The sequence below is a fragment of the Nuphar pumila genome, chromosome 4, assembly GCF_984573655.1.
Source record: "Nuphar pumila chromosome 4, dmNupPumi1.hap1.1, whole genome shotgun sequence".
NCBI classification, from domain to species: Eukaryota; Viridiplantae; Streptophyta; class Magnoliopsida; order Nymphaeales; family Nymphaeaceae; genus Nuphar; species Nuphar pumila.
This window is the reverse complement of record NC_143252.1, coordinates 2,592,730-2,610,242: the sequence shown is the minus strand read 5'-3', so window position 1 is coordinate 2,610,242 and position 17,513 is coordinate 2,592,730. Positions and strand designations below refer to the sequence as shown.

General features: G+C 40.5%; 1 protein-coding gene across 1 annotated transcript; it reads left to right on the top strand.

Annotated features, from left to right (window-relative positions):
* The first annotated feature begins 480 nt into the window (after positions 1-480).
* LOC149839056 (LIM domain-containing protein WLIM2b-like) lies at positions 481-15,942 on the top strand. The gene is made up of 5 exons (XM_090003990.1): positions 481-1,904; positions 5,596-5,695; positions 5,787-5,815; positions 5,949-6,038; positions 15,490-15,942. Exons 1-5 carry the CDS (start codon positions 1,770-1,772, stop codon positions 15,733-15,735), a joined length of 600 nt encoding a protein of 199 aa, XP_089860116.1. The 5' UTR covers positions 481-1,769; the 3' UTR covers positions 15,736-15,942.
* Positions 15,943-17,513: the final 1,571 nt, after the last annotated feature.

The window sequence follows — 17,513 nt, the reverse complement described above, 5'->3', positions numbered from 1 at the left end:
AAACTTCGAGAGGCTTCCTCCTAACGGCACAAATAAATTTTCCGACGTTCGAGATATGAAGAGAGCCAGCGTCCAGGCATGAACCGAAGACCTCTAAGAGATTGAAAAATAATCGATGCTTGAGTCTGAACGGCAGGTCAACATCGAAACCCTATTTTCGGAAGGTGAATATTGCGCAGTCATTAAGAGCATCCTGAATAATATGAAGGACTCATTGATTTACTCTCAAAGAACAATCAGAAGCAAGACCTCAAAAAACACGGCGACTCATTAAACTCATTAAGAAGAAAGGGAAGAGATAGAGAGCACCGGGCTGCCAGAGTCATAGAGGATGATTGCAGTGGAAGGTCAACCTAGGTGTGGAGCATAACGTGTGAGGGAGGGCGATGCAACCCTCAAATCTCTGAAGGATTGAGGATCTATTGTATCGATAGCCCTCTTCAGCAATCATGAAACCCTCGAAACACGAAAGAACTTGCTGCCTCACGGGTGGTGGGCGATTGCAGTCGGTGGTCGACAAAGGACTCCCTAGCTTGGTTGCCTAAGTCAGGTGACGCTGATGGAGACGAAAACAGGGCAGCGAAGGTGGAGAGCTGCGTCAATGGTCGGATGAAACCACTGACTTGATCGTCGGGAAGGTTGCGGGACATGACCCCACAGCAGGAGCCTAAACCCACTGCAGAAGAGAAGGGGGAGAGAGAGACACAGCACTGATGGGGAGCTGCATCGGATCGCAGGAGGAAACCCAGTAGGATTGCTGTGTTCTCTTGCTCTTAGGGGAAGTCGCTGGAGATGACCCCACAGCAGCAGGCTAACACGCTTCAGAGAGAGAGAGAGAGACGCAGCGGACGTAGGACCTACGTCGGATTGCTGGAGGAAACCCTATTTTTCTCACAAGCCAGATCGCCAGGGGAGTCACCGGAGATGAACCCACGGCAGAACCCAAACCCGCTGCAGGAGGAGCGAGCGAGAAGAATGACCTGAAGATTGTTCTCCTTGATGTAGGCCCAATTCTGATTGAGGGCTTGGGTTCGGGGGATTTCCGGGACTCCGACAAGTTCCTGCAGGGCGAGGGAGATGGGGCGGGGCTTGGTGATGCCTCGGGGCTCTCTCTTTCCTGTGGTCGTAGATTTGGACGCCGCGCAGGAGATGCTGCGACGTTGGTGGTGAGAGGAAGAACGGAGGAGAAGGACGGTCGGATTAGGGGAGGAAGGGGTGAAGGAGGAATTGGGAAGGAAGAGGGTCGGCCATCGACACCCTAGAGAGAGAGAGAGAGAGAGAGAGAGAGAGAGAGAGAGAGAGAGAGAGAGAGAGAGAGAGAGCTTGTCTGAAGCGGTTACGTATCTTTCTGTATAATAATAGATTTCTTCCCTCTTGGGAAATCCATTTCCATTTGATCCGATCAGATGGTTATCATTGACCCTTCTCTCCCTCGATCTCACGCAATTTGAGGCTCTTGCTTAGGCTTCGCATCCATCTCCTGTGCATCCACCTGGATTAGGGAATATGTGGGGAGGGAAGGAGGTGATTCTGTTGCCTTTCCATGCGGCAGTTGGCTATTTCCTAACGACATTGCGAGGGTTTCTCGGAGCTTAGCCCGAAATTAGGGTGCTTTCCACTCCACATTTCTGTTTGTTGCTCTTGTTCTTCCGATAGAAGGAGGGTTCACAGAGGGTTGAAGGATTTAGGTTATCCGGTCGTCCTTCTAGACTTTGTTGTGCACTCTGAAAGCCTTGACTTTGATCCGGGTACCTCCAAACATTGCTTTGATGGCTTTCAGTGGGACGTTGGACAAATGCAAGGCTTGCAACAAGACGGTTTATGTCGTTGATCTTCTTTCGGCTGATGGGGTTCCATACCACAAATCTTGCTTCAGATGCAGCCATTGCAATGGCATGTTGGTGGTATGCTTCTTCTTCTTCTTCTTCTTCTTCACCTTACCCACCTCATTCTGAATAAAACTTGAAATCCGTTTCTAGAATGATGACCAGCATATTTAAGTGCGCCATTTTGATAGCTATCTTGCACTAAATTTCTCTTTCTAGTGCGTTCTTCATCTTAAGACTTGATTATGATTTCTGGATGCATTAGATTGTGTAAACTCTGACCTCACAAGCATGTGGAATTTGGTTGGAGACGGTTTTATAATTGAGCAGCTCGGTTAAGCGGACAGAGTCATTTCTGTTCATTTCCAAGAACTGTGCATTCAACATGTTAAGAATTGATTTGTGCTTCTCAGTTCTTTAAGGCATGATAGATCCGATGGCATTTTGGTGATAATCTGCTCTACATTGCTGTCCATTCTCGTAACTCGCACGTTTGGATTCCTTTATTTTATATCATATTATTCAGATCCATAAAATAATTATTTTTTTTTAATTTGCAACATATATTGTTATGTATTACAATAAAGATAAATGCATAACTACCTTATTTAAGTCTGCAATATATATATTGGTATACATAGCAAGAAATATAAAAATCACAAAAACAAGATGTGTAAAAGTAGTTACCAGGGAAGCTCAAGAGAACTTGAGGATCGAGGCATATTTCATGTCATATTTTTTTTTTCATTGAAGGCCCTCACGAGACACATGTGCCATATCTTATTGGAGGTCATCAGCATGTGAAATATAAGCCTTTATATATATATATATTATTTGAGGCCCTAGGCGATGTCCTCAAATATCAAAGAGGCTAGCCGGCCTTGGTAGTTACCATTGTTAAAACAGCAATCCAATCTAATTTGAGTTTGGGTTTGGGTTTGGGGACAAGTAGAAACTGTGGACCCATATGGGTTAACATGTTCGGGTATATATCGGGTCAAGTATAACTGGGTCATATCGTTAGTAGACCCATTTTTATTTGGTTCGAGTTTGTGTTCGGGTCTGGGTATGGCTGAAAAAAGTAAGCCCATATAGATTAAAGGGTTCGGGTATTAATTGTTCAGGTTTCAGTTAGGGTCTTGATATGATTGGTATTCTACACCTAAGTATCTGCCAATAAAAAATATATAAATAAATTGAATCAATTGTTTATTAATTAGAAGATTATATCCTAACAAAACAGAAGGTTAATAACTATTCTAAATAATGTTAAAATCTGAATATAAAAAAATTATATCCACACCAACCGAACATTTAAGTTGAAATAAAAAAACCAATAATATTACATATGCAAAATGTATCAAAATTCAATGCGTTCTCAAGTATTATTCTAGGATTCACTTTAATTCTACAACTTTCATGAAAAAAGAGCAATAAGAAGTATGTGCAAAAATGATTTAAAGTTTTGTTTACTAAAATACAATGCATATTAACTATGAGTTTATCAACATATTTAAATATTGTTTAATTGAATATAAAATATTTACCAATTAGAACATTTCAGATAGATCGGGTATGAAAGCGAGTTCAGGTATATAGCCAGGTCGAATATGGATTGGTTCAGGTACAAAGCATGTTTGAGTACATACATAATCGGGTTGGTTCATTTTTCAAATATGGAGAACAATTTGGGTCCGAGTACATAATTGAGTCTGGTCCGTTCAGGTTCGGGTCTTCACCAAGATTCGACCTGTTTTCACTATGGGTCTATATTTTGGACCTAACCCAAGTCCACGGGTCCACGAATATTAGTTCAAGTTGGGTACGTCATTTCGCGAGTCGCGACATTGGGTTGGGTCTGGCATACACGCCCCAACTACACCCCTAATTGTTGTAGTAACTATTTAGGATTAAAACATGCGATATGTTGTGAACGAGAGAGAGAGGCGGTGGAGAGAGATTCCTATATTTTAGAGGAGTTGTTTGAAGCGGATACCTATGGTTCTATCGATATAATAATAGATTTCTTTCCACCAACAGGGGGCTCCCTGGCAGGAGCAGTTAGTTCCCGTCACCTTTCGTTGCAAGTTCGAACCCTAAATGATATTGGTTGTGTAACTGGTAGGGGTCTGCCTAAACCCAGCTTTCTCTGTCGAAAAAAATAATAATAGATTTCTTCCCTCTTGAGAAATCCATTTCCATTCGCTTCGATCAGATGTTGTCACTGACCCTTTTCTCCCTCGATCTCGTTCAATTTGAGGCTCTTGCTTAAGTTTTGCACCCACTTCTGTAGCATCCACCTGGATTAGAGAATATTGGGGTTGGGGGCCTGGGGGAGTGTAGGGGGATTCTGTTGCCATTCAATGTGGTGGTTGTGTATTTCCTAACCATTGTGAGGGTTTCTCAGTGTTGAGCTCGAAATTAGGGTGCTTTCCACTATATATTTTTGTTTGTTCCTCTTTATCTTCGATATGGAGGGTCCACCGGGGGTTGGAAGATTTAGGTTATCCAATTGAGCTTTTGGGCTTCGTTGCAGATAAAAGATCGTATGAGTATTTTGGAGTACTTAAATACCTTCAAGATCGTGAACCACCTTGCGAGTATAGATGTGGTGCTCTAAGAGGAGAAGTCACTATTACTTTTGAAGTTATTGTCGCCCAAATATGCAAATTAGAAGACTGCACTACTATATAAAAAGAAGACCATCAAATTTGATGATGTAGCTACAGTGTTGCTTTCATATGAGATTCTTTTACAAGACTACCTTTGATGACAAACAAACCGAGACAAATGTTGTGAAGAGATCTAATCAATCGAACGAGTGGTGGCAATCTCAGTATCGCAGCAGGTCAAAATCCAAAGACAAATCCTAAATGAGATTACATTATACAAAAGTTGAGACACTCTAAGCAAGAATATCGAAAGATCCAAGAAAATATCATGAGAGAAAATGGTATCGACCAAGCAACTGTAGCAGCTCCTAAATCCCCCTCATCATCATTGAAAATTATTATTTGACTCTTATTCTCATTTATTTGTAAAGATGTTAATTTCGAGAAACATCTCTAAACCAGCCAAAGGGACCTGAAAATTTTCTCTGATGCCTCACCAAATATTATGATATCATCTGCAAAAAAGTAGGTGTGAAAATTTCTGGAAGCCAGGTAGTTTAAAGACTTTGAACAATCCCTGTTCACATGCCTCATTCATAAGGCAAGTAAAGCCCTGCATTGCCAAAATAAATCGTAAAGGGGACAAGGGTTCTCTTTGCCCAAGTCCTCTTGATGGCTGAAAAAAATCACCTTTTTTCACCATTGATGTTCAATGCAATTTAACTTTAATTTAATATGGCTCTTATCCATGATCTCCGCTTTGCCCCAAACCCTAATTGTTCCAAGCATTACTTCTAAAACTAGCTTCTCATTAATGCTTAGGTATCCAGCCATGATAAAGTTAAATTGCATTATAACAATTTCTTCACTTAATCATAACCTATTTCATATTTAAACCAGAAGCCATAATGAGTGGTACTTTATGATTGCATGTGCTTATGAGGTTTATGTTTTTCATGGTAACAATTTCTTCACTTAATCACTTGCCACTGCAAAACTGGCTTGTTTTATTCTGCATAGCCTTCTATTAAGTACAGAAAGCTGGATCCTTTTTCGTCCTGAATGCTGTTTTTTCTTGGCCTCTCACGTTGTTTCCTCTGAAACCTAAAACTGTCAAATATTCACTTCCTTGACTTGATTTGCACATTTATGTTTAGATGAGCAACTACTCTTCATTAGAAGGTGTTCTTTACTGCAAGCCTCATTTTGATCAACTTTTTAAGGAGACAGGCAGTTTCAACAAGAGCTTCCATTTAGGTCAGCTGCAGTTTTGTATTGCGTGTAATTTTCGCTTGGTAGCTCGTACCACTTTATGTTGAAATGATTCTTTTGTATTTCTCCTTTTCAGCTCCAAAGACTGCAGAAAAGCAAGAACTGGTAATTTTTATCAGAATAGTTCTTTTTTTCATCCATATAATGTCCTCTAGTTAATGATGTTTTAGAAGCATACCTTGATTTTATGTCTTTTTCCTTTAGTTTCTGTCACTCACCTTGGATTCTGTAATTGCAGTCTAGGACCCCCAGCAGAATTTCAGCCATGTTCTCTGGTACACAAGACAAATGTGCTACATGTAACAAAACAGCATATCCTCTGGAGAAGGTTTCTTAATTTACTTCCTTTGGAATTTCACTTTTATTGCTACAACATTTGATCTAAATGCATTCTGTTAATTACTAGTTTTTTTTAGAAGAGGTGGACCAGATTTCATTGAAGACTAGTTCCTCTTTTACCTTGCATGTCTCAGTTTATAGTTTCGTTAACTTCTCATTAATATTTATGAACAACCTGGTGGCATGAACTAAGAAACCTAAATATCTTCGAGTGTATTAGTTTGTAATCTGCACCTATTCCAGTAAAATTTCCCCAAGTTCCATATCAGGTTTAGAATTTCAACACCATCTGAATATACACAGTAGATCTAAAAATAGCATATAGCATGGCTGCTTGTGTTGTTGCTCTACATCTCTATAGCACATATGAGCGATGCATAAAAATATCTATCAAGAGATCATTTCATTTTCCAGTTGTTTATTGCCTGAACATTCCAAAACAAACATAGATGCCTTTGAGCAGGACCATTTCACAATTAATCCCATTTATGTGTACACTATTTGAAGATTTTTGGTATATATATATATATTTATCTATATATATATATGTTGAAGGGGTATTTATATGATTCCATCGGCCAGTGGTGGCAAGGAAAAGCATACAAAAAAGACAATTATTTTCTATTATCATAGTATTAGTTAGTGATATCGGTTTGATGAGTCCTTTATGTTAAGATTTGGCTTAAAAATGTCCTAAGTTTCCTACATTTTTTCTTTATTTTCCTAAGTTTGTGGTTCCTAATCTTTCCTACAAGTTTTGTCCTATATTTAATGTTGGAGGAACCTCCCTTGTCCTTATATAGAGAGGTGTTGAGTTGGATCTTGAACTTTGAATTTAGATTTAAATTTAGGTTTAGTTTGGTCTGGAATTGACTCGATTTCATCTTTAACCTATCTTTTTAGTACTTGAGACAGTTTTTTCCTCAACTTTAATTTTGATCTTTGACCAACCATTAAATAGACTTTGACTTTGCATTAGGATTCTTTCTAGACCTGTGATTCAGATCCGTTTGGACCATGCCCAATGTCTTTGCATGGGTATTTATGGTCAAACGGTCCTAGAGTCGCCTTTTGTTTTGACCATTGACCCTCTAACCTGATCTTGGTTGATCATGTCCTTGTCATGATCATTTTGGACCATGTATTGCTCTTTTTTGTCTCTTTTGGACACCCCTCTTTGGCCAACTGTTTGGGCCTTTATGGCTGGCCATGGCTTATTATTGCCGGCCGTTTTGAGCTTTTTCAAAGCCCTTTATACTCTTTATTGATAGTTGTTGGGCTGAGGCCTATATATCTCAATCATCTCCCATTCTTTAAGACTCTTCGCTCTATCTCTCTGCTATTTCTCTCTCCTCTACTCTCTTAGCTACTTGAATCCAGGATTCACATATGTTTGTATATAGGATTCATATCGGCTTGCAATGGGTCAACCTAACCTAGTCAAGAGGTTGTTCAAGGTAGTCTGTGTCGAGGTTTTTAGTCTCACCCAGTGCAGGGTGTGGTTCAATCTTTGCGAGAAAGCAAAAGCTTGATTGTATCATGAGAGCGTAGTTGCATGAGTACCCATTGCACCGAGGACTCGATTTTAAGTGGGGCAATTATTGCTTAAAAGATTGCACATGTAGCGTGTAACTTCGAGCACACCTGATTCAAGCTCAGTTGCCTAGCCCACTGAGTAAGGTATATCTTCCAACACTTTCTTTGATGATGAACTGTTGGCACTAATCTTACATTTTGTCTCTTTTAACCAAGGAGAAAGGGGCACTTAGAAGGAAGATGATTGCAACATAATAGAACAAGGAGATCAACGTGTTTCAAATATACATGGATTATGTCAATGCCATGGTCAGATCCTCATGTTGATCCAAATGGATTTGTGTGAATGTGTGTGTGTGTGTGTATATATATATATATATATATATATATATATATATATATATATATATATATAGAGAGAGAGAGAGAGAGAGAGAGAGAGAGAGAGAGCAGAGGGTAGTTGCCTACTCCGTTTCGTGTCTAATACAATCTACCATGAGCGAACGGGGGTTTTCAGGTTGTTTGTGCAAATCTAACCATGCAGATGCGTTCATCATGGTTGACTTGCTAGGAAATGACTACATATATAACCAGGCCAAGTTTAGTTCATGGTCTCATTGAATCGGGTATAAAAGTAAGACCCAAACCTGACCGAGTGTAATTCTGGTTTGGGTGCAGCTACAAATTGTAGACCTGTATGGGCTAACGAGTTCGGGTATGTATCAGGTTGAGTACAATCAGGTCAGATCTTTAATAGATCCATTTTGATTCGGGTATGGTTATGACTGAAAAAAGTAAAGTCTGGTCTTAATGAGTTCGGGATACAACTCAGTCTTGATATAATTGGTATTCCAGACCTAATTACTCTCTAATCAAAAAATATATAAATACTGGATTCAACTATTCATTAGGAAGGTTATATGCTAATGAAGAAGTTTATTAACTATTTTAAATAATCTTAAAATCTAAATATGAAAAGGATATTTCCATACCAACCAATCATTTAAGTTGAAATAAAAAGGGATCAATGATATATCATATTCAAAATGTATCAAGTGTTTGGGTTCAGTTTGGGTCGAATACATAATCAGTTCGGGTTTGGGTTAGTTAAAGTAGGAAGCAGGTTGGGGTTCGGGTCAGTTCAAAAATAAAACAGATTTGGGTACATAACAGGGTTGGGTTTGGGACTGTTCGGTTTTGCAATATGGAGAACCATTTGGGTCAGGTATAAAAAGGGGGTCCGGTCCAAATGGGTTCTGGTCTTCATTTGCAATACCCAAGACTTGACCTATTTTTATTACGGGTTTATATTTTGAACCCGAACTGAACGCATGTGTCCACTAAAATCAGGTAAGGTCAGGTATAATCGGATCAGGACCTAGTTATACCCCTAGAAAAGACACTTGGATTATATTTTTTCAATAAAAAAATGTTATTTTTTAAGCCTTGGATATATGTAAGATATAAAGATTTTACACCATCAATTTTCAAACCTTATAAAAACCTAACCGCGTTTCAGGATCAAACAATGCAGGAGTTGATTCCTACAAAATCAAGCACATCATCAATGTAGGCAGTTATCCTCTACTATATAATTATATGTGTATCTCCCATTTGGCAAACACCCAAGTAGACACATAAGGAGCATTCACCATGCAGAGCATCCACACGCTCCACATACGTCTATCATAAAAATGGTCTTTAGCAGCAGTTGCTATCGCCTTTACATTTGTTTTTCATGGATACACATCACTATAACGTGTGTTTGCCTGATGGCTTTAGGCAGAGACTTCTTGTTCTATGAGTATGAGAGAGAGAGAGAAAGAGAGAGAGAGCCAAACTATAACCATCAACATTACGATACGAAAACAGGTTCAACCAACATTGAACCTACCGGATAACCAAACACGAGCCCAAGACATGCCAAGCAGCCCCAAAAATAAGGAAAAAAAAGAAAAGGAGAGATGAAAGGGGAAAAGGAAAAAAGAAACAAGAAACAAGAAACAAATACAGTTAGGCGACGAGCATCACCCTGGATCATGAATGGTCCCTGGAGGCAGATGGTGTTGCAAATCAGGGATGCTGATGCGGAGAATGGCGTATACGTCCGCCAAAATAAGGTTCACCATTTTGTTGAACACTGCCGGAATATGCCGAAAAATAGCGTTGTTGCGAGTCATCCATACGGCCCACCATGACGAGAGAAGCCAAGTTCGCCAAATAATTCGCCATTTATTGCAATGATGAACTGGCTGAGGACCCCACAGCAAATCGTTGGCGAACGATTCCTGGCGCACGCTGACCCCTGGCTTATTCCAAGTCACCTTAAAGATATTTTGAAAAACAGAGCACTCCCAAAAAAGGTGAAACGCAGATTCTTCAGCTGCCTCGCACAACACACATTTACTCGGCAGATGAAATCCGATGGATTTGAGGAAGTTGCTAGTCTGCACCCGATCGTATAAGATTAGCCAAGCCAGGAAACATGATGATCTCGAAGTGGGACCCTTGCCCCAGATCAGGATCGTCGGGAACCGGTCCACCCCCGACGGAAGGAGAGCGAGGTAGCCTTCTTTTGAGCGGAAAGATCCGTTCGGAGCAAAGTTGTGTCCAAAGAACTGAGACTGCGAGTCAACATTTCTATTATGAGACAAAACTGCAGACTATGCTTGGATCCATGATCGAAGAAGCTTTGACATTGTTCGTTGACTCACGCTTGTGGCTCCCACCAATGATTCCACACCACCGTATTTAGCTAGAATCACGCTTGCACATGAAGACCCAGGTTGGTTTGCAAGCCAGCTCTGCTTCACGACAAGAATCATACTTCTCAGCCGGGGATCCTTGATTCCCAAACCCCCCTATTTGGGGGTAGTCGAAGTGTGTCCCACCCTATTAGGTGGCGCTTGTTGTTGGGACCTCGCCCATACCACAGGAAGTGCGTCATTACCTGAGCTATCTTCTTACTAACCCCCATAGGCATCAGAAACATAGATATAAAAAATTCTGGCATAGTAGATAGAACGTGCTTGATGAGAGTCAGTCTACCCGCGATAGAAAGGTAGGACGCTTGCCAGCCCGATATTTTATTCTGAACCCTTTGGATAGTGGTGCTTCAGGCTGTCGTTGATACACGACTGATTTGAAGCGGCAGACCCAGATAATAAAAAGAGTTTTCCGATACCGAGCATCCGATTATCCGTTGGCCCATGTCTAACATTGATGGAGGGGCATTGACCATGGATAGACAACACTTATCGTAGTTCAAGGATAAACCTGACATCGATAGGAAAAAAAGGACAAGCTTGAATCTTAACATTTGTTGGATGGAAGCCCTTCCGAAGATAATTATGTCATCAGCGTAGGTCAGGATCTGACTACGACACTCTTGAATATCGAGAGACTCAATTAGACCACCCTCCACTTTCCTCTTAACCAAAACCACTAGGCCTTCAGAGACGACGTTAAAGAGTAACGGAGACAGAGGACATCCTTGTCGAAGACCACGACCAAGTTTGAACTGTTTTCCCTTGACCTCATTGATCTGAAACTGTGACTGGGCATTGGTTACCAACTCATGCACCCAGCTAGAGAAACGCCTACCGAAGCCCAAGTTTGCCAATATGTTGAAGATGAACGTCTAATGAACCGAGTCGTAGGCTTTATGAAAGTCAAGCTTAAGAGTGAAGAAGGCCCCCTCGCTGATCTTGAGAGAGTGCAACACTTCTGTGGCCAAAATGAAGGATTGTTGAAGTCTTCTGTTAGGAATGAAGGCGAACTGAGCCTCTGAAAAAATTTTAGGAGCAATTGACCGCATCCTGTTAGCCAAGACCTTGGCGATAATGCGATATAAACTCCCTAACACTGATATAGGTCTAAACCGCGAGATATCCGATGCGGCTTCCTCCTTAGGAATAAGCGACACAATTGCTAGGTGAAAATGAACTGACAATCGGTCATTTCGATGAAACTCGACGAAGATACTAAGAATGTCACTCTTAATGCATTGCCAGAATATGCGAAAGAAATCCACTAGATACCCATCAAATCCTGGAGCTTTCCACCCAGATGAATCCCGCACCGCCGAGACGATTTCTTCTTCGGTGAACAACCCCTGAATCGAGTTGGATAACGCTCGATCCATGCACAAAAATAAAGTTGTACCCATATTGCCACCTACAGCTTGGTTGCAGGAATACAGATTAGAAAAATAGTTGGAGACAACATTGATTACCTGATCGCCCGAAAAGGAGACACCATTGATATACAGAGTGTGAATCACATGTCTTCGATGCCTGTGAGACGCTAAAGAATGAAAGAACCTTGTATTCCCGTCACCCGCTTTAAGCCAAGTCACCCTTGACCGCTGCTTCCAACGAATCTCATCCTTGAGACACCAAGATTGCACTAGAAGGGTCAGCTCGACCGATCTAACATTGAGACTTTCAATATTTGATGCATTCATAAAGGTCGTATCCAAGAGAGACTGATTGATAGAAGACAACTCTCGCTCCCAATCCCCCATATTTTGGAATTTGCTTATTCTATTGGAGATAAGCCAAGATTTGATATTGCAGGATAATCGAAAAAGGTTAACCATGCATCTTGTAGCCGCCCGGACCGCAAAGCAAAGTCTACTCCAAGATTGATGGACTAACGACTCGAAACCCGCCTCCTTAGGCCACCATTGCTCAAATCTAAAGGATCTGTCGCCGGTGAAGCCTTGACCCCATCAGATAACAATCTGACTATGGTCTGAGACAGATGGTGGAAGAAGGCAACAAGAGATGTCATTAATAGAACTCAGCAGATCCGTCGAAACGAGCACCCTGTCTAGCACACAGAAGCACGATCTAGATCGTCGATTGGACCACGAGAAAGCTTCACCTACATGGGGAACGTGGTACATCTGGTTCATCTGAATAAAGTTTTGGAAGCCCCTCATTGAAGCCGAGTAGGTAACCGCAATGCTAGAATCGATAGGAGACAGAAGGCAATTGAAATCTCTCATGATAATATGTTGGTCCCCAAATGATGCAATGACCCTATTCAAGTCCAACCAAAACTCCTCCCGACGGCTTTGACGGTGGGGACCATACACCATAGTGGCCACTGCTGGAATAGTCTTTGGAGGTAAGGGAAGAGTGATGGAGACGGAAAACGTACATTCGTCCACCCGTTGTAAGGCTAGAGAATGCTTCCCGAGGATAAGGATGCCTCCCGCATATTGAGTCGCAGGCTTGAAGAAGAAATCTGCACCACGCCAAATTTCGGAGACGACGAAGCTCGAGATATCTGCCATCTTCATTTTACAAAGTGCAATTAGATCGGGCTTTTCTTGATGGATCCAACTCGCCAGGAAAAGACGTTTGGTGAGACAATTCAGTCCCCGAATATTCCAACACAAGATCTTCATAACTAAAACTCCGGAAATTCCCGAGGAGTGCGGATCCTCACAGACCGCCTAGGAAAGACCCCAGACTCGCCGGATGGAGATAGCGAAGGTCGACGACGTCTCCTTATTGGGAGACCACCCCACCTAGGTTGAGATAACCTCTCGACCGAAGGAGATAGGGTGTTGACGTTCGTGATACGCCCATCATCCGCGACCAAGGTCGGTAAACGATCTGCGATCACGGCCAAGGACTCACGCATAACAGAATCGATGCTGAGTAGCTGGGCTTGGAAAAGCGCAAGCTTGAGACGTCGAGCTGCATTGTCCACAGACAGACCCATAATGGATGAGAGTTGACCACTCATAGATGACGAACCCGCAAGTGACGGATAGACCAAGTTAGGGGAGCCCTTCAGGCCTTCAAAGTCGCCCTCTCATATGAAAGAGGAGATGTTCAATGCAGACAGAGCCCTGCAATACACGGCTAATAGAGGGGCACTTATCAAACTGATGGAGACCAGGCGAATCGGACAGACGATGCACTTGGTTGAGATAGACGAAACCAAGGCTGAAAGGCCATCAACCAGCTTGTAGAAAAAATGTTGTCGGATCGGGACTCCGATAATAGGCGACCTGTGGGCCCGAGAGAAAGAGAGAGAGAGAGAGGTACGTCTTATAGACAGATACACCTAGATGCAGATGCATTACCATCATGCCTTATGTAGTGAAGAGTTACTAGTTTCCTTTTAGGCGCTAGGCCCCCTCCAAGGTCTACTCATCACCTTGGTGGGGCTACTGAGTGTCGGGTAAGGACCCAAAAAATATTCAAAAATAAGTATATAATGCTAAAATTAATAGACAACATATAACCAAAACGAAATTAAACAGTATGAAGGCTCTTGTACTGTCGAGATGGGACTAAGTGCATATAATCGGATAACAAAACAAATATATCAAAGATAATAATGCTCAAAAGGTCATGCCTACTGCTAACATAGGAAAAAAAAGGGAAGCATATTGGTTTATACTAACAGCATCCAACCATGATAATGAACACTACTGATGAATACTAGAAAAATAGTAGATCTATTTCCTCTTCTTTTTCTTTCACAATGTGCATTGTTAGGACGAATTTAAGGGACAAGCAGGCAAGTAACACAACAACATTTTATTCAGCATAGACAGCTCAAATGTTTATGGCTGAATTGACACACACGATAAAACATATAAAATGTAAGATCACACAAAATGCACAAGCCTATCTTAAAGAAAAAACAGTAATTTTCTTCATTTTAATGAAATCATAAAAGTAAATGAGTAAAATAGACGTGCACTTTTGGGTTAGGATTGGGGGAAGAGAGAGAGAGAGAGGTGGAGGAGGGTTGGCACAAAACTAATTGACTGACTAAATTAGTTGATGACTAGAAGACCTCGACTATTAGGTGGACCAGTTGACCTAGGTGAGCCTTGTTGGTCAAGTAGGTACTCATTGACAAGGCTTGCCTCTGACTGTATCATGCCTTGTTCCATGTGTGTGTATGTGTGCATTCTCATTATTTTTAGCAGTTGGGTGCTAGAATGTTAGAGTCAAGCTTTTGTACATGAACTCACCAACAGCCATGATAGCAAACATCATTGAAGGGATAATTCTCACAATTAGCTTACATGGGATGTTCTAAAAGGGGTTTCTTAAAAATCAGAGTTTAAGAAAAGCAAAAAAAGAAACGATTTATTTTTTATTATGTCTAATCCCACTAAAATCATGGAAGCCTTGTTAAAATATTAAATTATTGACATGAGACTTTTATAATTCTTGAGAAATTTTTCAGAAAATCTTGCATTTAATTTCTTGTTGATAAAATGGGAGAAAATCAACCCTGGCAATTCTTAAAATTAAAATCCATGTTCGCCTAAAGCTATAAAAGCAGCCTTTGTTTGCATTGTTACTGAGGACTATTATTTTTCGTTTATTTTCACATTTTTTTTGGCATGAACCACACTTCTCTTACCTTCATGTTTTCTTGGTTATCCATCTTCAAATTGACACTTATTGATCTCTTCATGCTGCTCCAATAATAGTATTTTAACTCCTGAAGGATCATCACACTCCATTACTATTCCCAAGTTTCTTTTATGCCCCTTATTCGATTTTATTGGTTAAGACATCCTCATAATCACCTCTTCTCACTTTTCCTTATAATTTTATCAGGTAGATTACCAATTGAAAAGTGCTTGATAGTCTTTTCTGAATGTAGAGATTTTAACAAATTGGTTGGTTACTCTAGATTCCAAGTTCTAATCATGTGAGGTTTGCATTGGCTCAATTGAAAATAAATTAATTGATAGTAGCACCAAGAAGCAAATTTTTTTTATTCAATCTAGTTGATATCTGTCATGTCTTTTATCTGATCCAACTGCCTGAATTAAGTCACCAATTTCGAGCTGTTTTTTTACTTAAAATAAGTTGTCAGATGGATTTTTTTATTTTTAATTAAAAATTTTGTGACAGGTAACAGTGGAAGGACAATCTTATCATAAGAACTGTTTCAAGTGTTCCCACAGTGGTTGTGCTATCACACCATCAACATATGCTGCTCTAGATGGCATCCTTTACTGCAAGCCTCATTTTTCTCAGTTGTTCAAGGAGAAAGGAAGCTATAACCACCTCACAAAATCATCATCCACAAAGCACAATGCAACAGAAATCCCGGACCAGGAGCCAGAACAGGCATCAGATGATGTAGCAGATAAATGATAAATTATTGCATTTTGTTGATGCTCTTTTTTTATTCATCTTTTTGTCAGACATGATTTTTTTATTCTTTTGCTGTTTTACTTGATGTTGAGAAATTCAAACCAGGCAGTTGGGCTTGTCTCCAATTGTGTCATTTTGGATCTTTTGTTGTTCCTTGAACTGAACTCCATGTTGGAAGGAAATAATCTCTTACCTATCAAAAATAAATCTCTCTCTCTCTCTCTCATGCTAAAACTAATGTTTAGTTGAGTACTAGTAGAATTCATGTGCAGTGCACATTGGAGGGTGACACTGTACAAAGAAGAGAGGGCTGGACAAGGGAGGAGTGATGGTGTCAGATAGAATAGAAGAACTAGTTGCATGAGTAGCAATTTGACGAGTTGATTTTGAACTTGTGTACTAAGCTGCATCCAATAACAATATATAGTGAATGTGGGAGGAGAAAGCTTTGTGAGCAAGCAATGATAAGAAGGCGCCAATTTCTTCTTTTGATGTATCGCCCATCTAAAGATAGAAAAGTCTGTAGGCACCTGTGCAACATGTCGAGCATGATAGAGAGTTTGAAATGAATCTTAGACGTGTTCATTCAACTAAAGATACAAGAATTAGATTGCAACAACCACTGTGTGAAAGTCCTCTTGCTTCAGTTGCATGTTAGAAGCCGTTTTTTTCTATACAATTGTGTAGGTTGAAAAAAATTGATCTCTGGAAAATGATGGCACTCTTTTCAAAGGTGCTACATATTGTGAATATGTGGATCAGATGGATTTTTAGAAAGATGTGTTTGAACTGAATCCAGATTTTGTTGTAAAAGATATGGGATCCCTGTACAAGTCGAGTGTCTTTCCTTCTCTGTTGAGAAGGGATGGACCTCACCAAGAACACTGCCCCCCTTGGACTTAGCTTTGGCATACAAATCAATGTACCTTGTACATATAAGAAAAGTGAGCTTGATGACGTAGAGATGCCACAAGACTAAAAAAGATTAAGAAATAAGCAATATGGTATCGGTTAGAAAAGTCTATACATATATAAATTAAAATGAAAATAAATTTTAAAAAAAATACGTGAATATGAATCTCAGCTAGAACTTAAGTAGCTCTTTTATGATGATGATGATGAGTGCGATGATAAACACAAGCTTCATATAGGCGAAAGCTCAAAAAACATGTGAGACAAGGATCTAAATCAAGGTGGGGTCTAGGCTTCAGAAAGGTTTGGGTGTGCTAGGCTAGGATTAATCTCAGAGAGTCTGAGTGCATGGTTTCATAGAGCATAAGTTGAGCATGGAGGGGACCAAGATACATAGATTATAGATGGCTTGAAATTGGGGGACAAGTCATCTATTCATAGGTGTAGGGCTGCATCTTGGACTTAGATCTAAGAGATTTAGGACCAAAAGATCCAAATCCAAATATCATGTAGGAGCTTGAATCTGATTGGACAAAACAATGACATGACATAATCTTATTGGACAAAGGATTAACTTAGTGGATAAGATAAACGGATTTGGCAAGCTAAGGGGGCTAAGCTAGTGTGAAATTTTATGCTTTTGGTTAGTTTTCAGGTCCAAAATGCCTTCTAAATGTGAACTAGGCTCAATATGGCAGGTTTTGGGTCTAGGTGGCAACTAACTGGCTTGGCAGCCACCTAGGTTGTTGCCTGCATGAAACGGGTTTGAATCCAATCTAGATCCAAACCTTGGGTGATAACTTAGATTGAATCAAGTCTGGATCCAAATAACCGAGGCAGAATCCTACACTGAATCCGACACAGTC

Excerpts from the sequence above, each read along its gene's own strand:
- LOC149839056 (XM_090003990.1), top strand. The coding sequence starts at position 1,770 with ATGGCTTTCAGTGGGACGTTGGACAAATGCAAGGCTTGCAACAAGACG. Across the intron at positions 1,905-5,595 it reads ATTGCAATGGCATGTTGGTG|ATGAGCAACTACTCTTCATT; the intron begins GTATGCTTCTTC and ends ATTTATGTTTAG. Across the intron at positions 5,696-5,786 it reads CAACAAGAGCTTCCATTTAG|CTCCAAAGACTGCAGAAAAG; the intron begins GTCAGCTGCAGT and ends TCTCCTTTTCAG.